This window comes from Sebastes fasciatus, chromosome 1, assembly GCF_043250625.1.
Source record: "Sebastes fasciatus isolate fSebFas1 chromosome 1, fSebFas1.pri, whole genome shotgun sequence".
NCBI classification, from domain to species: domain Eukaryota; kingdom Metazoa; phylum Chordata; class Actinopteri; order Perciformes; family Sebastidae; genus Sebastes; species Sebastes fasciatus.
The window spans coordinates 31,160,609-31,185,097 of record NC_133795.1 but is presented as its reverse complement, the minus strand read 5'-3'; the positions used below and the strand labels follow the sequence as shown (position 1 = coordinate 31,185,097).

Genomic DNA, 24,489 nt, shown 5'->3' with positions numbered 1-24,489 from the left:
TGGACACATCTTTTTTTTAGTGAAAATCCAAAAAGGACAAATAAGGGATAGATAATTTTTTCTAAAAATAGCAACATTGTGAGTGGTCTTTCTGATCATTTCTGTAGGCCTATTTCTTAAATCAGGCTCTATTTTTCATTTCTCTATGATAGCGAGCTGGCTTTTTCAATTCATTTGTGACGATATACACGAGTATCCCGATTATGGAAATTCACCACAATCTACTTATTGTGTGTGTTTTTACCGCGATCCGCGATAAAATCCTATATCGTCCCATCAGTACATGTATGTGCAGTAAAGAGGTTAGTACTATCAGCGGAGAGGTTATTTGGATAAACTGTAAGTTTTAATGCTCATATTGTATCATTGATTTGAAAGTGGTTTTGTTGCATGATTATCAGAAGCTGAATTTTATCCACTGAAATAGAAACAGCTGAATTTGGCCTCATGTTCAAAACAGACAGTTTAAACTTGATTTTCATAAAATAACACAAGATAAACAAAATAAAAGAGCAGGGCCACATATGGGAAAACATGTAAATAGCACCTCTGACTTTACCAAGAGGTTTCTAAAGGGATGATCTGATGCTTGGATTTGATTTACTGCTCAACGCCATACTTGAGCCAGAAAAACATGATTTGGTTAAAGGGGAAGAAACCTCGGTGGAACTGGGGTCAAAGAAACAAGAGGTAACCACGACAACTGACACTTGTGTCAATCAAGGAAACACACTGCAAAAAATACATGTTCCTTGTGGCACAAAACGGCCACCGAGACAAAAATGGCTACCAAAACACACGTTAGAAGAAGTAAAATTAGCTATTGAGATGCTATAAAGAGAAGTTATCCAATGACTCATCAGTCTTTTCTTAGAGTGACCGTCAGAGGAACTGCCGATTACTATAATGTGCTTCTGCATCGGCTTCACCACTCAGCCATAGTGGTTGCTTCTTGGACCACACATGGCAGCTTTGACATGTTCTCTGTCCCTAAAGGGCATCCTGGGAAACTAAATCTGCATTACGTAATGCATATACATTTGAATTGGAGGAGATGAAATGAAATATAAATATGTAAGCACACACAACTGGTCTGGAAATGCTCCATGTTGCATGCACATTATATGAAGTATATACCCCATTTATATCTGGTATTAAAATGCATTCTGTATCTAGATAAGGGAAAAATGTATAAAATATCTTTATGGCTTTATGGCACTGGCACTCCATTTCCGCTCACAGATCTCCTGATATGTTACACACTGTTCCTTTAAGACATAACATTAGAGGAATAATTAAAAATCAAAGTTAGAAATCTAGTTTTTGGCTGTGTGTACCAGTAAAACTTGGAAGCTGCTGGAGCCAAACATCCATCAACAGGGCTGACAACATGATGTCAGCACTTAGCGTATAAGAGGACTGCTCGGCTGGACTCACGCAACAAGACTCCTTGTCCAAGAGGGCACGAAGCCGAGGAAAGAGCCGAGGATCTCATTCCAGTGTGAAGAATGTACATATTTGGGAAAGGTCTGGTGTCTTGTATGTGTGAGTGTGTGTCTTTGTCTGTGTGCCACTGCCGTCCTGTATGACTAAGCGTATGTTTGTGTGTGTGTGTGAACGTGGATGAGTGTGAGTGGGTGGGGGGTTAGTAGTGCAGCATTGTGACAGTGCTGGCTTTTATTGATTCAGCTGGGACGAGAGAATTGCAAATGTCAGAAGTGCGACAGGCCAGTGTCCAAAGAACTTCCACCAAAATGTACTGCAAGACTCCATTCTGCACAAACTCCCTCTGTGGCACAACTTTCAACAATATCACGCTCAAGTGTGAGATGAGGACCAGGAGCGTTTCAGCTTCCTAGAGGTTGCATTTCCCTGCTATCGAGCATCCATAAGATAGATAGAGTAACCCCAAAGGGAAATTACAGCATTACAGAAGCCAACACATCACAAAACACACATAGCAAAGAGGCGGATAAGAAAATAGAATAATAAAAACATAAATAACTAAAATCTTAACTTGAAACTGAAAAAAATTACAAAACTAGGACTAGATATTGCAGCTCTTATAATATACAATGATGGTAATATTCTGTGCTCGGTTAGTGTAAGTCTGTATATTGTCTTGCATTGGTATGGCAAACTGCTTCATCAGAATTGCATAAATAGATATTGTGAATAACCACACAGTAATACACAGCTATGTAACATACTGTACTGATTGTATGTAGAGATATGTAATACATAAGAAAGAATACTGCAGCAACCTGATTTCACGTGAAGGCGTATAAATAGCACAACATTACAAGGATGAGGACCCATTTTAGGCTTCTCGCGTGTCATTTGTACGCCACGCAACAAAACTACGGTAACGTCCGCAGTTAGGTTGAGGCAACAAAATTGCTTAGTTACAGTGAATTCAAAACAGGCAAAGATGAAGTGCGGCTCATCGCAATAATTATTCTTTTCTGCGGCCGGGGGCGTATTCATGCATTTCAGGTGAAAAGAAATTATTTGCAACAGAGGTCGACATGTCCCAGGAGTCACACGTCTCTGTTTACTGATTGGCTACTGGTCCTCTCTGGCCGCACTTCGCCACTAAAAGTTCAACTTTTCGCAACTTTTGTTTGGCCGCACTTCACCGCAGAATCAAACAGCCACAGCTTGTTGAGCTCTGGAGCCGCCGTCGCAGCTTTTCATAGACATTGCATTGCAGCTCACCGCAGGCCACACTCTGCACCTCAAACTCCGCCACTGCTCTGGTGTAGGGCTGTCCTGAATACCATTTTTTGGGCTTCGAAGCTTCAATGAGAAATATTCAAAAGGTATTCAAAGTTTCGGGACACTGCCGCTGCCCACTACTGTACACACACATGCACCTCTACACATAACAGCAATACACTTCTATATATATATATATATATATATATACTTATATATATAATTTTATGGTTGGCCATAAAATAAGTAGGCTATGTAAACTACCTACAATACATACGAAAACAACGTAACATAAGTAAAAAACGTCACAAATGTCAGTAAAAAAACACATTACAAATGTCACTAATGTAACTTACAAAGCAAAACACCGGTCAGAAAACCGGTCTCGAACACCTGTCTCATTGTTAAAAGTCGAGTGTGTTTGTTGGACCCATCCATGTCCCCGCCCGCCCGCCATAAGCAGTCTTTCTCGCTTTTTATTCTACGTCACTAGCTCTGATTGAGCATATTTACGCAGCTTCATTTGCATTACTGTCAGTACAGACTACATGGCGTACAAATGACACGCTAAAAGCAAGAAAGGCGTCGTTATTGCACGCTAAATGCCTTCTGCATTATCGTGTCATTCACCTTTTCGTGCGAACGCGCTGACCACAGTGGTTGACTGTAAGATATTGTATAATAATAAACAGTTTTTGCTTTGACCTTGGAACTGTAAAAACAGTTTTCTTGGGGGATTGTTTGAGGTCAAGTCTGAAGTGGTTTAGCTTTGAGGAACTTTTTCCTATTTTTTTTTCTACTCATTGATCCCTTTTATTCTTTGTCATATTTCTGTGCAGACCTGCCGGGGCACAGCAGCTGAGCGCTCGGGCCGGAGTTTATTAAGAGAGTGATTCCAGATGGGACCCAGGATGAGCTGAGTCTGGGAGATCCTTCACAGTTTTTCAAAGGGCATGACAGCTTAGACTTGTAGAGCTTTTGAAGCTCTGCTGCCCAGTCAGTTTGGGTGTTTGTGTAGAAAGTGTGCATGAAGTAAAGAAAGAAGGAGAAAAACAAATAGAAAGTCGAGGAGAGACAAAGACTGAAAGAAAAAAGGTGGCTGGGGAATAAACCAGAGTTTGTTTACTGATCACAAAACCCTTTCAGCCAATCCAGTGCAGCGACACTGAGGATGTCCCACTAAAGGACACAGAGGACCCACAAGTCTTCTGTTTTTCATTAACACTCGAGGTTACCTTTTTTCTGTCTCTAACACAATCCAGCTTGAGGCACCGGGAATCAGTTCATCTTTCCAGTACATTCAATGTGTCTTTGTTTTCCAGAGGAGAACTGTCCTCCTTTTCTTGAAATAGGGGACTGTTTCTTTTGGACAAACTCCCGCAATTTCAAAGTTGCCGAGGATGAAATTGTGCCAAGAGTTTATTTATTTTCCACAACACTTTAAACAGGAAGGAGAAATATCTACTATATATCCCTCTCTCTCTCTCTCTCTTCCCTCATCTTTCCTTTTTTCTCTCCCTCTCTTTCCTCCTGGATGTATGTCGATCCTGTCATTCATGGTTTTTGGCCAGAGCTGCAGTGCCGTTATATGTGGAACATTCCATTTACAGCAGCTGACAGTATTTGCTCTGTGATTATGTAACCCTGTTATACTCCATAACACAGCTGAGGGCAGAAATAATCAATATTATTGCTTTTTATCAGCATTTCTAATGAATTTATACTGTTGTAGAGAAATATGATAATTCATATATAACGCCAGCAAATAACTACAAACCTATACCTTTATTTAGGGAAATTGTTTTTAAAGGAATAGTTAGTAGTTAGTTTGGTAAATACACTTATTCGCCTTTTTGCTGAGTGATTGATGAGAAGATTGATAGCACTTTCATGTCTGTATGATAAATATGAATGTACAGCCAGCAGCCGAGTTTATCTTAACATAAATTCCAGAAACAGAAAGTCTGGCTCACCCACTAGCACCTCCGAGGGCGCTTTCACAAGCCAATATGTAGTCAGTTTTAATCGAAATCTGATGCTGTTCAACCCCTGGTACGGTCCAAAACAACCATTTTCACCAAAACAGGCTGCTTGCGCCGGCATTTGTTGAGATGAACACAGGTAAACTTAACATGAGTGGGAGAGGACTGATCTGGACTTCTGCAGAAGTCTGATATTTGCTTGACATCCGGGCCAAAACCAAACCAAACCAGACTAAATAGAAAACAAACCAAAAGTATCGTTTTCACTTTGATTCGGACAAGCCAAACGGACTGTGGGTTGTGAAATCGCTCTGAAGCTCACTAATTCACACATTATTGTCACTATGAGGATGCCAGGCAACCAACGGAGACTCCAAAAAATACTGCTCTGCGGGACACATAACTCGCCGCACATAACTGGCACAAAATTCACGCAAAACCACAACTTGTAGTTTTTACACTGCAAGTAGAAAATAAACTAGATATAGCATGTTGATTTGTGACCTTTTTATTTTTGTTTCTTACATTGTGACAGAGCCGTTTGTGCTAAGCTAAGCTAACTGGCTGCTGGCGGTAGCTTCATATTTATCATGTAAACATGTGAGTGCTCTCAATCCTCTCATCTAACTTTCTGCAAGAAAGCGAATAAGTGCATTTCACAAAATGTCAAACTATTCCTTTAATGTTGACATTTTGCAGTCTCTACTTAAGCTTTTTCTTTGCTTGACTCATCATTTTGGAATTCCTTCTTTTTTTTTTTGTTGCCAAAATTCAGTTTTTCATGCAAAATTGGCATGTAATGTATATGACTGCACCACGAGCCAAGTTGTCTCCACAACCGTCCCATTTTACAACACTGAATGACTGGCATCAACTGAGTACACACCCCCTGAAACGTAACTTCAAGGATTAAAAACAGGCGCTCTTTGACTTAATGGCAGGTTTTCGGTCAAATGTCTGTCGTCTGAAGCGCTGGCTTGCTTTAACCCCACTATTACCCCACTAAAAAGGAGACTTTATGATTGGTGGATCACCCAACCTACTGTAGGCTCTGCAGCATGACCCTATTATCAAAATATACAAGAATACTTGCCACATGCAAAGGCGGGTGTACCAGTGGCTGTGGAGCTTTTAATAGGTCTCCCTGTTCAAATAAAGTTTGGTGAATACTGAAAAGAAAGTGGCCCTTTATACAGCATACTGTATGTGTGTGTGCATGTGTGTGAATATGAGTGTGAGACAGATGAAGAGAGATGGTGGGAGGACTGTCTGAATTTGTGTGTATGCTTGTATACTCCCTATACTTCCCTGCAACTTGACACCAACTCGTGTGACTGACGGCCTTATAATTATTACCAAATGTAGGTGTGGTAAGTTAAAGCTCGGGTCGCTGTAACTTCCTGTCATTTGATGGGTAATTTTCTGGTTAAAGAGGTGGTCTCACTTTGAAATTTTTCTTTTTCATCACCATAATTGATAGCTTCAGAAAGATGCACAGCACTGAGATTTATCTGGAGTCTGAAGACAGAAGAAGGATCCATGCAGAAGATTATTCTAAGAGAGAAATGAGACTCCACTGTGTTGTCTATGTGTTTCCTTGATCCTGAGCTTCTTGGAGTGACCCTTTCAAAAGTTTATGACTGCAACCTGTCAAAGGTGTGAAGGTGCACCATCGGTCAGGGAAGCCCAGCATGCCCAGGTGTGCTTATGCAGCTGTTGCCCTAAAAATGAGGGGAGGGACTAGGCCTGGTTTGGGTTCTCCTGAGGGCAAGAATGTGGACGGGAGAAAGGAAACACAATAACAGTGCTGAGTTCAGCACAAGACGGCACCCGCTGACGTTTCTGTGTCTACCTGGATGCTGAAATTCAGACAACAGGACTAAATGCTTAAAGGAAAATCCAGGTGTTTTGAAGTAGAGTTGTATGAGGTACTTATCCATAGTGTATTACTTACAGTAGATGACGGTACCAGCACGGAACCAAAGCAATGTACTGCTGTAGACGGAGCCAGCAAAACGGCAGCAAAACGTATTTTTGACACCTAAAAGAAAGGCTCACCTAAAAAAATCAACCAGTTTAAGTGTATGCTATATTAAGAATATAGAATATATTTACAATATTGGTTTGTTCAGATTCACCAAAGTCACACAATTGCACAAACAAATGAACCAATCAAGGCAACGGTAAACCAGCACCTCCCGTGTTCTACGAGGTAAAATTACAGTTTTTTTCAATGGAGTCTGGCCAGAGCATAGATGAATACAATGGCTTCAGTTCCCTGTAGGAAACAGCTGTCTGACAGCAAGGTAAACCGGGAAATATTCTAAATATACTGACACTTAAACTGATATTGATTTTTTTAGGTGGGCCTTTATTTTAGGTGGCTAAAATACTTTTTGCTGATGTCCCCATCCAGAGCAGTGGATTACTTTTCTTCCATGCTGGTGCTCCTTTCTGTTTCTCCAAACTGGGGGCGTGCCGACCGTCATCTACAGTAGGTAATACACTGACTAAGTACCTCATACGACCGTACTTCAAAACACCCAAACAATCCCTTTAAAATTAAGTACTAATAGCATCTGAAACCACGTTTCCAACAACCAAATCGGGAGGTGCTGACTTGCTGCTACACAGAAGTGTGAAAGTAGACCGGGTTTGAATTTCTCTCTCCATTTTCAGTCTTCACACAACTATTTCCATCTCTTATCATGTATACAACCGAGTGCAACACCACGAAGGAGAGACTGTCAGAAAGTCCTCTTTTGTACGATTCTTTGTGTCGAGACCACAAAGACATGCTAAAGACACGTAGTGCGACTTAATTCATTTCATCATAATCAACCATTAAAGCCAAAGTGAAAGAGAAGTTAAAGCATCTTGAAGCCGATGCAGAAGTGCCTTAAACTTGCATTCTTTCTAATAGCCAGCAGGGGGCGACTCCTCTGGTTGCAAAAAGAATAAGAATTGTATAGAAGTCTATGAGAAAATGATCCTACTTCTCACTTGATTTATTACCTCAGTAAACATTGTAAACATGAGTTTATGGTCTCAATCGCTAGTTTCAAGTCTTCTTCAATACAGCATGATGTTCATTTAGTAAATTATGCTCCCATTTAGAGTCAAATAGACCATAAAGCAGGGGATGCTTTAGGGCTTGTCTACCTTGATTGACAGGTCGCTACCACTGCATTGTCCGGTCCGGGAGTTGTCTGTGTTTTCGTCTTTAACCCTTTCACAGTGTTTTCAGATCATGAAAGTTAATTACAATATTTTGGTCACCTGAAAATGTTCCGCATTTGGTTGTACTTAGCTCCACTCAAAAAACGAGATGGCGACGACCAAAATGCCGAACTGGAGGCTTCAAAACGGAAGTCCACAAACCCATGGGTGACGTCACATAGAGTATGTCCACTTCTTATATGGATCGCACATATAGGTGCTCTTAATTCATTATTTTCACAAAATCTCTTGACATAATCAATTTCCTACTCAAGTCAAACTTCTCTTCTCACCACCTTTAAGATCATCTCACCACCTGGTTTCATCCACAGGACCACTCAGCTCCCATAAATAGGGCTATTCATGTGCCTGACCTACGCTGATCTATGCAGGAAATGAGCTCCATACGTACCGGGCACAGAGACCCCACGATACAGTACCCCCTCACAAATACGGCCTCCAGTGTTTTGACTGTGTCACAGCCATCAATTATGAGATGCATATCAACCAGGACATGTTTTTGATGTGTTAACTGTGTTCATTTGTTGGACTGCCAGGGTGAAGCATCATGTGAACAATGCATAATAGGCTGGATTCACTTGTGACATGTTCTTTTTTTAATTTAATACAATTTTCAGCTGGTTGTAAGACAACACTTCAAGAGATGAAGGGTGAGAAGTATTTGTTCCCGCAAGAAAAAAACATCCATGAGGACAATAAATACGGTACCCTGCCAGCATCCTATTAAATCAGAGCAAGTGAATCAGTCCCAGATGGATCTACATGGTTCACTACGAGGAAGTTTGTCACTCGTTCCTCCTCGCTGTCTTTGTTTGTTTGGCCTGTTCTAATGACAATTACACATTTTAGCACAGCTGTCGATGATTAGCCTCTAAACATATACCATATGTTCCTGGCACTATCAGTGAGCATACCCACTGAGAGGTCACATTTACAGGTTTATTTTCTTATATGCAGTATATTCGTTTCAGGTTTAGTTTAGCGAGGGTGTTACTCTGCAGGGGGTGAATGAAGTAAACACTTCAAGAAGAAGATCACCTTTGCAAACAATGCAACACAGGTGGATTACATTAGTTGGGGTTGCATGACTCTTCCCTTATTTATGACCAATATGAAAACTCACATGTCAAAGTGTTGACTGTCAGCCTTCTTTTATTGCCAACAAATACTGCTAATTGGAATTCAACCATGACTTTTGTAGTGTTTATAAAGGTGAGTATGTTAGTAGTTTAAGTCCTTGTCCGTGGTGTGTTTACATTATTTTGTCTCTCTAAACCAGCTTTATTTTTATATCTTAAGTCAAGTTTCCATCTAAATGGAGTGCAAATTTTAACAGAAGTCCCAGAAAATCAGCAAAGGAAAATGTGAATGTAATGCAAATATTAGGAGTTGGGCACATGGAGATAAACAGCTGGTGGCACCAGTTCTCCAGTTAGGTTCCATTATGAAATTTCAGAAGAAGAGGGCTCAGCGAGATGACTTGTACTTACAATAAAAGAGCGGCAGTCAAACATCAAAACGTGACAAACATATGGCTTTAATGTTTGTTTCATGTAATTATTTGAGTAACGTTAAGCCAAATTCACACCAGAACAGCGGTGAAGTGTTGCCTGCACCGCTGCCTGGTGTAAATTTGGCGTTACAGTCACCTCATCACTCCACGCGTAATGTTTTCATCCGTCACTATTTTCCGTCTCTCCAGTGATAACTGACGTTTAAGTCACATGCTTTATGTACATAATGATTACAAGCAGCAACAGTGACACCACTGGTATTGTTTTCACCTTGTGAGTCTGTATGTGAGTCGTCTTAGCAGAACGTGGTCCTGGAGACACCTATTGTGGCGGGAACTACCACAGAGGCGGTTTTGAGTACTTTGCCAGGTGTGTCTGTCTGTCTGTGGGCAGATTTTGTCAACGTGAACGCGTCACAACCGTGCAAAATGCAGTCATGAAACTTTACAGATGTGTAGTTGAGATCAAAATGAAGGTCAAGTTCGAAAATGGGTGTGGTGCAAGCAAGGGGCCAGAAGTAGGGGTGTAGGAAATTGTAAAGGGGCCATTGCCCCCCACCCCCCCCACTTTACACCCCTGGTCTGATCTGTCGTCGCAGCTGGTGTGATCCCATCACAAGATGGTCTCTAGTTTATTCGCCAAGTCTGTTTCCATAGCATTTTGCTTTGCTTTTATTGATACACCAACTTTTCCACCTCAGTCAAGCACAAAAAAAATTCCTGGTGTCTCCACAGGGTTTCTACGGCACAAATTGAAAATGTACATAAAACAGGTGGATGGAAAATCACTTTTAGCCAATCACTTGTAAAAATCTTGATCAAACAAGTTGTTTGTTTAAAGTTAAAATGTTAGACCCAGGATGAAGGGCAAGGAGAAAGAGAAGCGGCAGGGAGCAGCGGGCAGTTTACAGTTGGGCTGAATGCCAGCTCTTCAGACGGATGCTGTTGGAAACCTCAAGAGGCCGTGGAGAGCAGATGGAGGGGTTTGGCGCATGTGTGAGACCCTGTGAGACACTTCATGGGTACTTAAACTGTCAAGTAGTCTTTTGCAAGTAGCTTTAATACCATTCATCACAATGGTTCCTGAACACAGCATCCCGCAGAACCTGTTGTCACCTTTTAAATTAGGAAAAAACTGTGCAACTTTAGGACAATGCATATCTTTACTGCAGCCTTCATTATTCTCAATGCAACAGACAAAATAAACGTCATTCAAGTGAGAAATTCTCTCAACATATAAGAAATTTATAAAGTTTTTAATTTCATGTCAGTTATCTTTGGCCCGTGGAATCAATGTTGCGACAGGATACAGTGTTCAGAGAACTTGCCGATGAAAAATAGTGGATGTGTCTGAAGTATTGAAAACAGCGAGCTGGAAACCTGACAACCCTGCAGAAAGAAAAACCTTCCCAGATCCCAGAGCTGGACCCGTTAGAGAGGTGGGAACTCTGGTCACACTGATAGACAAACCAGACACATTTAGAGAAAGGAAGAAAGAGAGCAGGGAGAAAGAAAAATAAGCGACGCTGAAGAGAAATACAATCAGAGAAAAACGTATTCATCAAAGTTTCATGTTTCTGTATCAGCTGAAACTGTGTTTTTCTCATACCTGAGGTGTCACCTACTAGACACACACATCCAGACATAAATAACTCTGCAAGTGCATTTCTTTAAGAGAATGCTCATCATTTCATTATCATTTCTTGCGGTTATTATTTGGCAGGATATCCTACTCTTTAATACTTCAAAAAATACTTTCTTTTGAAAATATGTGAAGCAGTTCAATAATGTGTACGTCAGCATTCACAAATGCTCCTGAAGTTTCCACTCCTTTCCCCCACCCTTCTCCCTCATCATCATCGCTCCTCTCTCTCTCTCAAAAACACATGCCCGGACCACTGAAACCAAGCTCTTCCAGAGATTTGGACTATTTCAGAGCGCTCCCCACCCCCGACTCCTTCAAGAGATTTCCACAGATGCTGCCACATTCTCCTGCTTCCCTCTATTTTCCTCTCATTTTCTGATCCGTCTTTCTAACTCATCTGCACTGATCATGTGGTCAATATCCGTCTCTTCTTTTTAAAATGTATTTCTTGTCACCGTTGTATCGATTGTTACCTTAAATTAAGTAAAAGAAGGGTTTCTCTTTCTGTTATTGTAACTCTTTCTTCAGTTTTTTTAACTTGGGCTCACACTTTGGTGTCAACTGCTGCTAATTCAAATAGTGAGGACTTTGTGCGAAACCGTCATTGACTTCTGCAAACATAATTTGGGCTGTGTTGTTGACTGATGTGCTCCGAGCCAGACAGAGGGCTGTCTCTCAGTCTGAATCACCAGGTACACTGAGGTGGCCACTCAAACATACACACATTCACACTCAGTACACACATACGCACAAAAAATATGATGAAACAGCAATGAAAGTGTAACTTCCCTCATCTCTCCAGTGGGCAACACTGCCACACCTTCGTCTTTCTAATTCAAAGAGTGCAACTGAGAGAGCATATTGTGGTGAAAGGGTTTACGTCAGGGTCAGTAGAGCACTGTAGAGCTCTTGTTCCTATGATGAAGAAAAGTGAGAGCTTTTTGACATCTGCGGGAGACATGATATTTAAGTCCTGCAATTCTTGATTTGGGGAAAATATTACATTTTCAGCTACGAGCTAATATCAATGCAGAAGAAGGATTTTAACATCCTGTGCAAACCAGGAAAACACTACAAACACATAGCAAAACCATCGCTGCTTACAAACATAATTAACCCATTGGCTTTTAAGTCTGTAACTCTCATAGCGATGTTCGACATCAATAAACCGCAGTTTGTTTAGTAGATATAGTTTATTTAGCCAAGCTGGAAAACCGTAAGACTGCTAGTTCCCAGCCTCTTTTTTATGCTCCATCAATAAACATCTCAGTTCATATGACAAGAGTGCAGATTTTATTGCCGTTAATTATATTGAGGGTTGCTGGCTGATTAAGACATGATGTAATGTGTGGAGCAGAAACCAAAAAGGTCATCAGAAGTGATGAGTTAAAGTATAGAGGAGAAGTGTGGTGATATTTTTCTTCTTGTCCACAAATACCAAAAAAAGACCAAAACCAGCAATGCATTGATTCCTATATCAACAAGTGTTGTCTGCTAAATATCATATTTATCTGTGCCGTGAGAGCTCAATTTTTGTCCAAACGCTATTAAAAACAAATCAATGAGCCACAATGTTGCTCTGGGTGACATGTTTCATTATGATGAACATAGGCACTGTAGTTTAATTTGAGTCAATGCCAAAAACACCGTCCTGCTGCTGTAAATACTCACTAGCACACTAGTCCCAACAAAAGCATTATTTAAAACTGTTTGAGTAGCGTTTGCTAAAAACTACAGTGCCCTGCTGTTTTAAAAAGCAGCTAGTGCTGCACCTAACAAGTATTAATCGTTTGGACAGTAAAGGTTCAGAAAATAGTAAAAAATATCTGTCTCTGTCAATCTCTCAGGTGTCCTGTAAACAGTCTAAAACCCAAAGATATGCAGTTAGGTATAAAAAACAGACTATATTCATATGTGAACGACTGGAAGCAGTTTTTGGCATTTTTGCTTAAAAAGATTTCTGATTAATTTCCGATCGACTAGTCGTTTCAGCTCTGAATGAAATCATATATTTGTGACCTGCTTTTAAAGCTTTAAGTCTTCAGTAGGACTGAGTGGGTTTGAGTACCAGCGGGCAACTCCGGGGTCTGAGAAGTGAAGCCAACGATGAAGTGCCTTAAACTTGTATTCTTTCTAATAGCCAGCAGGGGGCGACTCCTCTGGTTGCAATAACAAGTCTGATTGTATAGAAGTCTATGAGAAAATGAGCTTATATTTCTCACTTGATTTATTACCTCAGTAAACATTGTAAACTTGAGTTTATGGTCTCAATCGCTAATTTCAAGTCTTCTTCAATACAGCATGATGTTCATTTAGTAAATTATGGTCCCATTTAGAGTCAATTAGACCATAAAGCAAGTTATGCTTTAGGACGTGGCTACCTTGTGATTAACAGGTCGCTACCACGGTGTTGTCCGGTCAGGGAGTTGTCTGAGTTTTCGTCTTACAACTTTCACTTTTTCACAGTGTGTTTTCAGTTCATGAAAGTTAATTACAGTATAACATTTGTGGTTGCCTACAAATGTCTTATTCAGCGTTCGTGTCAGTTCTGGTTGCAAATAACTAAGATGGTGACGGCCAAAATCCTGAAATCGAGGCTTTAAAACCGTAGTCCACAAACCAATGGCTGACGTCACGGTGACTATGTCCACTTCTTCTATACAGTGTAAGCTGAGTATCAGTAGACAGGTTTCTGGACTTTTTAAAGTATTTAGAAACATTGATACTTTGGAACAAGTATGTAGAATATTCCCTGCCTTGGTGTTAACAGGAGTAATATTTGGGAATTTTGGACAACTGAATGAAATGTATGGGAAAACTAAACAATGTGAGTAGGGTAGTAAACTCTGGCTATCCCCATTTGGCCCCGCAGTAGAAACCAGGCTAATGGAAGTAATGTTATTATGGCTATAGGTAGCCTGACAGTGCGTTCTTTCACATTCAACCCAACTGGTGACGTCATGGCTTTTGTTATTTCAGTGGCGATCTCACATGGCCTCAGTTAAAGCTCTCCCTGCTGTGTGCACCTCACTCTCTCTCTCTCTCTCTTCATCATCAATCTCCTTCCCACTCTCGGCGTCCCACCCTCTCCTCCTCTTTCAGCTGTCCCCTCCCTCTCTCCTGCATTCCATCTTTCCCACCCACCTTACCTCTCACTCTCGCCCTCATTTTATACTTTTCTGCACCTCCCTTCTCCGTCTGCTCTCTTTCCTTCTCTCCCTCTCTCTCTCATACTCTCTGATTATCTTTCCAGACAGACTTCATTCCTAAACAACTTCAGACCTATATTCACTGACTCTTCTCATCATTTTCTGCCTCTTTAAAGCGTGAATTGTAAGAGGCACAGCAGACTCAACTTCCTGCAGTTGTAATTTGTCACCACATCATAAATTCACAGACAAAATATCTCTTACTTAATAGCAATTGCAAATTATTGGAAGACGATTGACGCTTATTAAAAGAAAACTTCCTGCATGTGTGCCCTTGCTAAATATCCTAAACTTTAAAACACATGGGGAAGTTGTTATTAAATGAATTTTTCCTGCCCCTCATGTTGGCAGGATTCATTCCCAATCTCTGGGGCTTGGGTGCTTGCGTGACACACATAACTTGATACCTCAAGAGCCAGTGTTTATTTTCTCATACTTTCTGAATCATCGGGGGCTCTGTCACCCTTAACCCCTCACCCTATAGGAGGGGGTGACGCGTCTGTCAGTTCAGCACAGAGAAGCTTTGAAGAAGACGTAATCAAAATCCTGCAATAGGACGCTGCAGCCCGTCAATTTTCCAGACATAATTGAGGCTTGCACGTATGAAACAAAGCAACGTCTTGTCTTGACTCAGTGACAGCGATCCCTAATACTTAAACCATGCATGCACTCTCACAGACATGGAGATGAGAAGCACAAAGTATCAAAACTTCTCATGGACACAGGGTGTTGTCTTTAAAAGACATTTGTGGGCTGCTTACTGAAAGAGATGAAACACACATACAGCCCAACACCTCACAATATTTCCCACATTCATGCACTGAGACCATGAAGCAGCACATGCTCCCGTCAACCAACACTGTTTCATTGGCTTCACTACTGTTGACACATTTTCGGGCCACAAAGTGCTGGCCGATGTAGCCACACTGCCACTTACTAAGAAAACAAGAAACTACAGCTGATTTAAGGCCTCCAGTTTATGAATAGATAATTGGTAGTGAAAGTCTTTGATCCCTAGGTTGCGCGGGGTTAACAGGCACGCCACAAGAACACAGAAGGAAAACAATTACAATTTGCTTGGAACTTTGCTATACATAGTCAGACACAAGCCGTTTGTGCAGAAAGTGTTTGAAACTATGCAAAATTACAAGTTGCACATTTTCATGTAACATTGCGGAGTTGGGATTACATGAAAAACAAAACTCTGAGGTACAATTATGCAAAACAAACACATTTACATGGTTTTTATAAGTGGATGAAAAGTGAAAGACCAAAGCTAAACATGATTAAACTTCACTTTTGACCACATATAGTTGAAGTAGTGTATTTGAGTCAAACTGTTTTTCTATTTCTTGCAGATTTCTACCTGCAAGTATCAGTAATTAGCATGTCTGCAGGTGTTTACAACAGGTTAGTCCGCTGATCGGCGATCAGTCGTGACTCCACTTGAACCTGGACTCAATAAATGACCCTCACAAACAAACTAACATGCAGTACGATTGTCTGACCCGCTGGACGGCCGAATGGGAGAGAATAGCACTAATGCTGCACACTCAGGACGCACCAGCTGCTCCCGTTTCCAATAAAGCGTGTGGGGTGGGTCAAAGGTCAAAGCTCACAGGTCACAACCTGCAGAGGGGTGAGGAGGACCCAGCATCAGTGATGCAACCAAACTGTCTCCTGCCATTTATATATAGCTGCAGTTGTAGCTGCAGAGTACAAGTGGCATCTCCATGAGTACTCAGTTAGTCGCTGTGATTTATACCCTCAGCTACATGTGACAGGGTTAGAGCGGGGACTAACTATGGGCTCAGTCCAGAGGTCTGATGGGGAGATCAAGGCTGTTTGGTTTGGCCATGTGTTCCCTGGAGATTATCATATTAAAGAGAATATAGAATAGGGTGTTGCTGCTACATCTTAAATTTAGAGGAAGTGTTGTTTTAACAATGAGAATAACGATCAGTGGTGTAAAGTAACTAAGTGCATTTATTTAAGCACTGTATTTAAACCTGTGATAGAGCTTGACAAGTTGTGTTATGGTTAAGGATAGCGCTGCCGTGATTATGGTTGGAGTTTTAACACTGGACAGTCTATAAAGCACCTATAATTTCAACCCTAAACGTTAAACATTTAAAAGCTACATGGGAATATTCTTTAATGCACACAGTTTTAGTGTATTGATGTCCTCATAAACCATAAATCATTCATGTTTTGTGGTGAGTATTCAAACCCACTCCAAAGCTGACCCGTTATGTGATAGGCCATTGCACACACCAGTTACAGCCAAACTTTGTCAGCCAGTATTTGGACCAGTCAAAAAAAAAATGTATATTGTATGTATTTTTTGCTTGTCTCACAGTTATGCACTTTATCCTGCTGCTCTACAGTTGTAGTCCTTTAAAACGCACACACAGTGTTTGAAATGAAACAGACTATTTAACAAAATAAAGTCTTTCTAATAATTTTCCCTCCCTCTAATTTTGCACAATACCAATAAAACATTGGTGCTCACTGTCTTTTGTTCCAAACAGTGTATCACACTGGATTAATAACCTGCATATAACCTCTTTTAGTGCTTGTTTGACTTTTGTGGCAGGATTATATCGTGCATTTGGAAAGTGAACTTGACATAGAGTGAAAAGCAGAGAACAGTTTGTGTCTATCTCCCTCTATTTTTTACCCAAGTTTTTTTAAATCTACTCTTCCCCTCCCGTTATCGGCCAGCGAGACAGACATTGTGAAGTAGCAGCTACAAGGAGCAGGTTAAACGTCACTGTTGGAAGCATGTGTTTGATGGAAAATCCATGTGCGAGAAAGTGAGCGAGCTGCAGACTGTTTGAGAAACTTTCAGTTCTGAAAGCCACATCCGATCTGACACCAGAGCCACGACAGAACCTGATCGCCATGGTAACGAGTGAAATACAGACAATAAGACACACAGGCAGCGTCTCTTCAGATAGTTCAAACCAAGATGATACTGAGAAAAAACTGACTATTCTATCCTCAGTGTGGGAGATAGTCTCAGAAGGTCACATAGAAAAGCACTACCGCGTATGGATGAGAATCCAGACTGGGGATATGACAATTCAACTGTCGCCTCAACATTACTCCAGCTGTCATACATGTCCATCTCACCATGTTAGGTAAATACATGTGTGACAGTCTGCATGCTGCAGGCCCTCAACCTCAACCACAGTCACCCCTTCTTTTCCCACAGTCCTCTCAGGAACGCAACTCTACCCACTATTAGATCACATGTCTATTCTTCACCCTGAGCTTTATACACACAAGACAACTCAGCTTATTACATCCAAGAGAGTGACAGTCCAGAGGACAAACCAGGTGAGACACCTGGCCCCACCGGTGCTTCTTCAGTTTTCAACCACATGAAGAAAGGCAATGGTCTGTGTTAGTTAAAAAAATATATTTTTGGCTCTTATCTTGAATGATACAGGTGTTGCACAGCTGACAGATGGGAAAACAATCGATTATAAGCTGGAGACACAAATTATGCTTATTTACCTTCACAACCAATTCCATTAAGGCGGCAACTAATGATTATTTTCATTATTGATGTATCTGCCAATTATTTTCTTCATCAAAAGCGTAAAAAAACAGTTTCCGCAGAGCCCACATTGACTAGTTTCTGCTTGTTTTGTCCCTCCAGCAGTCCAAAACCAGAACACTCCATTGATCATCATACGTGACAAAAGAAGCAGGAAATTCTCACCTTGGAGGAGTTAAAAACCAGCACATTTTTGGCAGTTTTGCTTGAAAATGAGTTGCTAAAAAAGATTGCTGATTCATTTTGATTAAACGTCTAATCTCTGCAGCTCTAAACTTCATCATGCAGGATGTCGTGAACTCTTGTAGCTCATATTAGTGAAAGTGCAAGTATAGAAGTTATATTGAGAGGCTGATCACAGGTGTAGGAAGCTGTTTGACTGTGTTTATAAATGTATAACTTACAGTAACTGTAAGTTAAAGGGACTGTTTGTAACTTCTTACACGTATAAATCACCCGGGTCGGTGTCCCATACGCGTTCGCATATGCGCGCTCGCGTGTGGCTACGCTGTTCAGACAAGACTCCAACACAAACTAAACAGAAGCACCAAAATCGCAAAGTTATATCTAGTGAAGCCCGTCTTGCAAAACAGTGATGGCCGCAGTCGGAAGACGCGGGGCAGACCGTAGCTTTGGTCTCCAGGGCCGGAGTCTCTGCTGTACTCTGCTCCTCTGCTCTTCTGCCTGCCTACTTGCCTTCACTCAGCCCGCTCCACCTCACGTGCATACGCGCACACTACACACTGCAGAAGACTTCGTAGCTCTGAGAATATCTAGTGAATGTACAGTGGACGTTTGTGCAGAAATAAATGCTGCAGCTCCTCCAGACCAACAGAGGTTTCCCGTGTCTTGTGAAGTGACGGGGCTCCGCAGCGAGAAACGTTATCGTCTCTGATCGGGTGCCGGTGTCTCCGCGGTCGGGAGGCTGAAGCAGGAAAAGCCAACACTAGGATCAGCATTGATTCATGGAGAGACCTTCGTCTGGTCAGCTAACATTACTGCCAAGCAGGTGAAATATAGAGTGACATTGTGGTTTTAGCTGACGTGTGTCACCTCACTGTTTAGAGCGATGCTCGTTCATGTCTATGTAGAGCGAGCACAAGCTCGAGCCCGACGCTGAGTTTCGTTGACTTATCAGCCACAGGTGTCGCTGTTAACAAGCATTTCTGATTCTTACAAACAGTCCCTTTAACTTTCATAACTCCATGAACTATTAAATTTGTAGTAACCACATGAACTAATAATGTGTATTAATAATAATGTGTTGTTGTGGGGCTTCGAAACACATTTTGCATTATTATCATGCAGCACATCCTGCAGTACTACAGTATTTAAACATGAATTCTATATCCTTGACATAAAGTGTTATAATGGTATAATCTCTAAAATTAAAGGGACTGTTTGTGTCTGTGATATTATCCTAATAGTGACTTTATGTGTCTCTGTGGTGCCATTTTTGTATTTTATTGAATTTCCACATCCTATGTCAACTCTGATGTATATAAAACCACCACCTTGAAGTAAACTTGTTGAATAAGATGCCAGTGTGTAGCACTTTTCTGGCCAACCCCACAGCACTTGTTAAACTATAATACTTCCCTTTGCAGCAGGTTATTTATTACACACACAAGTCACAGAGCGACAAGGCGAAATTAAGAAGCGCCTTCAATTAGCGTGACGAAGTGATTCTGACATCGCTATGCTTTCGATGAACGAGCAGGAGGAGAAAGGGGGATGGCACCAAAGTTAGGGGGAAGGTTTTTTTTTGGGTTCAGTAGCAGCGCGTGGAGAAAGGAGTGGTCTGGGACTGGGATAATGGAAGGTGGGAGACAGAAAGGGAGGGAGACTGAGCTCAGGTTTCAGCCTGACAGGGGGTAAGAAGGGGCCGGCCTGATATTTGGGAATAAACGAAGATTCATTGAAGGCAACGGGGACATAAAACTACAGCTTCTGGCCCGAAGCGGTCGGTGCTGATTTTCTGCTGCAGGTTCCTGGTCCTGCTGGATTCCCTCTCATTTGTTTTTTTGGGAACTGTGAATGTCGTAATTTGGGGACACACACACTAAATACTGAGAGAAACCTTCCGATATCTTTTCTCCCTCTCTGGGCCCTGCATGTCTAATATTTAGACATGTTCAGCTTTATGGATTCCAGGACTGTACTGCTCCTTGTAGCAAGCCAAGTCTGTCTATTAGCCGTTGTAAGATGTCAAGAGGACGACCGTAAGTGAACGTTTTATTTCTCTCAAAAGAGCTATATATTATGAAGAAAAAAAGTTGTCATAAGGTGCATATTCTTCTTCTTCTGCAGCGGGTTTATCTTGAAGCGCAGCTGCACCTGAGCTTTAGTGCGTGTGTTGGTGCTTGGAGTGATTTGGTTTATTCCATCGCACCTTTTTACGCACAGAAAAGCTCGTGATTGTTTTGGATACTCTGGTGCGTGAAAAGTGATCTGACTGATGATAGTTGTGTATCCTCTGAGCTGATCTTACTGTACCTGCAAGGTGTGATAAAACTCAGTATATCAGGAGTTGTGGACGTGCGTAAAAGTGATGCAACGGATGGAGAGATGTGGAGAGTTTACGCACAGAACAGGAGCTGTCTGTTTATCTCGCTCCAGTGGAGTTATTTTAATTAATTTGTTGTTGCATTAGTTATTTATTGTCGTTGAAGTTTACCTTCTGGAAAGGGAAAATCAGATTTCGATCCCCTTACGGTGGAGCCCAATATGTTACCTCCCACTTTCTTAGGTTTAAAGCTGCCAGACACCTGTGGGTGTTTTAGAGGCCTTGACAGGCTCTCCTTTTAGCTGCAGATTCACTTAATATAGAGGAGGAGAGTGGAGGGGGAGGGGATGGGCAGAAAGTGAAAGGTGGTCAGGCTCAAGGGCCTTTGGTGAAAAATTTTCACATTCCTCTGCTGTCAAAGGGCATCCAGGCAAATCCTGGCTTGTTGGAGCAGAAAGGTGGACTAATAACCTGACATTTCAATAATAAGGAGGGTTTTTTAAAGCAATTGCTTTAAAACTCTCTCCATTAAGAATCCAATAGACCTGATTTTATCCTTCCTACCTGCAGACTTTCTACTGTCTCTGTAGTGGGATTGTTCCTCACCATTATTGGTTTTAGCATCCGCAAGGGACATTGGAGAATGAAGGTATGCCAGCAGAATGGAGCCAGAAATAATGTTCCATATGATTTCAGTATTTCCATCTGCGCAAAAGATTATCCATAAGCTGTGACAGTCAGCCCAGAGAGAGACAAGTGCCAAGGTGCAAAAGGATAGGTGACTGGAAAAATAATAAGGGACTTTATTCTCACAATACAAAAAGTCAAGCTTTTAATGCAAAGAATAGGTGTATTTTATGAGAAGAAAAATATAAAAAAGGGGGAAAAATACCCAAAGTAATTGCAAATCTCAGGTTACCCTTTAAGAGATATAAGGCCCCTCTTTCCACAGTGTTAAATGGAGGCAGAAATGTATCTAAAGTGGTGAAGAGGTCTGATTGTGACCTCAGCACTGCAGGCTCACTGGCCACAAACCACTCAGAAGGGACAGGGGTCAGTTCTTTAACTCGCTATTTTGTGGCCACTGATGTGAGGAGCCTATAAATCTAATCAGATCGAGGGCTTCAAAGTTACTAAATACAGTGAAAACAGAGTTGACTCTACTGTCCTCAATGTGCACCACCTGGGTTCACTTTGCAATTTTCATTGTTCATTTTACTCCTCTGGAAAACAGTATGGCTGCCAAACGCATAGGAGAGGAGACTTACAAATTATCCTCAGTGACGAAAAGCCAGCTTTTCTATCAGCCCTGCAGAATACAGAGGAACCCTTGTACCCCAATATCAGGAGAATCTTTCATATTTGAGCCAATGAAAGGACAGGTGCAGTCTTTTGACAGTGCATGCAGGCACGTAAAACTAAATGTCAACCCTGCAAGGTATGTGCAGGAAAGCTGACTTTTTTTTCGCCCTCCGGCATGTTTGAATTGGCATCTGACACAGCTATGGCTTCCAGATGGGGTTTAAAAATGTGCCCCATGTTTATACAAGGCAATCGTTTGTGAATTGCCCACTCTGTCCCTTTTCCAGAAAGACCTCATTCATTGCTGCTGAGGTCCGTCAGGTTACCTAGACTTAAGCAGAGCTCAAAAGTAAATATAGCTACTGTACTTGCTCCTTTTCCTCTCACACTCTGTGCAGTCTGAACCCTGAGGCTTTTCTTTTGGTGGGTCGACCACTTTCACCCCTCGGTGCAGGTTCAGTGGCTCCAATCAGAGCGTTTCTTTGAGCAACTCTTTGGCCTTCTGTTGACTTTTTAGGAAGCTGTCAGACTGGAAAAGTTAACAGGGATATGGCTAATTACTGAGTTCATTGTTGAATTCTCTTGAGTGGTATCATTTAGAGCAAGTACAGTACCTGTATTGAAACATGCCCCACCTCCATCACGTTCAGCTACAGTAGGCTCTCTTTGCCAAGCTGTGGTCTGAAAAAAAAAATCCAAACATGTTTCATTTACTGAATGCAAAGTCTGTTGAGGGTGTCTCCCGCAATGTAAACGAGCCCTATATTTAACTTGTGGAGGAATTTAGGCACATGGTCTCCAGCTCCTCTGAAGTTATTGGAGGTTTCCTGCAGGTCTGACTCAGCTGTGATTCTGTGATATCACACTGCCACCCGGCGGCTGCTTGAGAGGTTGCTGGACTCAGTGCTGGTTATTGATAAATGGAATGATGGCACAAGAATTATTTTGTTTTTTTAAGATGACTTTTGAGAGATTTTAGTCTTTATTAGATAATGTATAGTCGAGAGGCTGACAGAACATGTGGATGGTAGAGAGGTGGTGACATAAAGGCAATAAAGGTGCAACAGCTGGATTCAAACTGTGGGATGTTGCGGTTTATGCAGACAAGAGTTTCAACGATTAGTCGAATGATCCATTAGTCAATCAACGAAACATTAATCAGCAACCATTTTGATAATTGATTCGTTGTTTTAGTCATCAAATGTGGTGATTTGATGCTTATAAACTGAATATCTTTGGGTTTTGGACTGTCATCTTGAGCTGTGATATTATAAAAGGCATTTGTTTACTATAATTATTGATATTTTATACACAACATGATTACCAGATTGGCAGAGATTATGAAAATGATTGTTAGCTGAAGCATTAATGTAGACTGTGACACCCCAGAGGATTTCTTTATTTGTAGAAATTGTGTTGACAGTAAAAGAAAATAGTCTTTAATAGGTTTGTCATCCTTGATAAATAAGTAGATGATCACATTTCAAGTCCCCTTTTTGCCACTGAACAAAACATTTAATCCAAACCAGCTCAATGAAATGTTTGATTAAATTATGATCAAGATGTTTTGGGATGATTTTTTTTATTTAGGTTTAAGCTTTCCAACATGTTTTTTGCAATAACATTTTGGAGTACCTGTTGACGCACTGCATATGTGATTAACACCTAAACAACACAATATTTACATTGCTTTATATCTTAAGACATGCTATGACTAACAGTAAATACAATAGACCTTTTTATTTCCATTCTGTTGCTAGGGCAACAGCTTTGGTCCAAGTTTACTTCCTGTCAACAACTGCATTAACCCACATTGCAACAGGAAAAACAAAGGGGCCATTTAGAGTGTTTATGTTGTCAAGTTTGAAAAGGTCTATGGTTGTTGTTGTTTATGAGTAACACATTGCAGTGACTGCTTTTCATACCTGATGTATAATCTCCTCTTTCCTCCCACCACCCACCTGCTCGGGCATCAGAGGAGGACGTTTTTAGCTGTATACAAGACGGACAGCGCTATAGCGACAAGGACGTGTGGAAACCACAGCCTTGTCGCATCTGTGTGTGCGACACTGGAACCGTCCTGTGTGATGAAATTGTCTGCGAAGATCTAAAAGACTGCCCCAAACCTGAAATCCCATTCGGAGAGTGTTGCCCCATCTGCGCAGCTGACCTGTCTCCACCCATTGGTCGTAATTTATTTATCTCACACCTCTCATAAATAAATTACTCTACGAGATCATGTTGTTTATTCTGGGGAGAAAATGACACAACTTGGTATTAATCAAAGGTTGACCATTTAACTCTTTAATGGATTAAATCTGACTATATGTCAACCTTGGATTTGAATACCGTTTTCTATCCCCAAAGCAAACAAATGCTGAGAAATAATCAGTGACACATCTGAGCAGATTTCAGTGAAATGCTACCTCAATGCCATTTTTCCATAGCTGGCTCACCTTGGCCCCATCTTGTTTGAATACTCTCTCCTTCCCAGAGTATCATGAAAACATGTGGGAGTCATTAAGGAAATACCTCAGTCAAGCAGACACGGCCTCACATTTCTACACTATATCCTCTCTGAGGACTTCTGCAGATCTGATGGCAAGAAAATACTGTGACACTCTACTGAAGGAGCTATTCACCACATTTAAAACGGCCGTTTTCTCCTGATAAACAAGGTCAGCTATGGAAAATATAAACACGGCCAGTTGAGGAGCACACGTGAAATCAGAAGTGTCACTGTTTTGCAATGCATGCTTGTTGATTAAAATGCTTTATAAAATACTTATCTTTCATTAAAAGGCAAAAT

General features: G+C 41.2%; 2 protein-coding genes across 3 annotated transcripts in view; one reads left to right on the top strand and one right to left on the bottom strand.

The window, feature by feature from the left end:
• Positions 1-2,552: 2,552 nt before the first annotated feature.
• The window catches only part of LOC141772274 (leucine-rich repeat-containing protein 3-like), an 81,406-nt gene continuing 59,469 nt past the window's right edge, over positions 2,553-24,489 (bottom strand). Inside the window, exon 3 of the mRNA XM_074643099.1 lies at positions 2,553-2,576. The gene's annotated coding sequence lies outside the window, so the exon portion shown is untranslated. The remainder of the gene's footprint in view (positions 2,577-24,489) is intronic.
• Positions 19,717-24,489, top strand: part of col2a1b (collagen, type II, alpha 1b) — a 56,632-nt gene continuing 51,859 nt past the window's right edge. The window contains exons 1-2 of one of the 2 annotated variants that reach the window (XM_074642739.1): positions 19,717-20,094; positions 23,657-23,866. In XM_074642739.1, coding sequence (XP_074498840.1) covers positions 20,004-20,094; positions 23,657-23,866 — 301 coding nt within the window. In that variant the 5' untranslated portion in view covers positions 19,717-20,003. The remainder of the gene's footprint in view (positions 20,095-23,656; positions 23,867-24,489) is intronic. The other variant, XM_074642745.1, reaches the window with a different exon arrangement.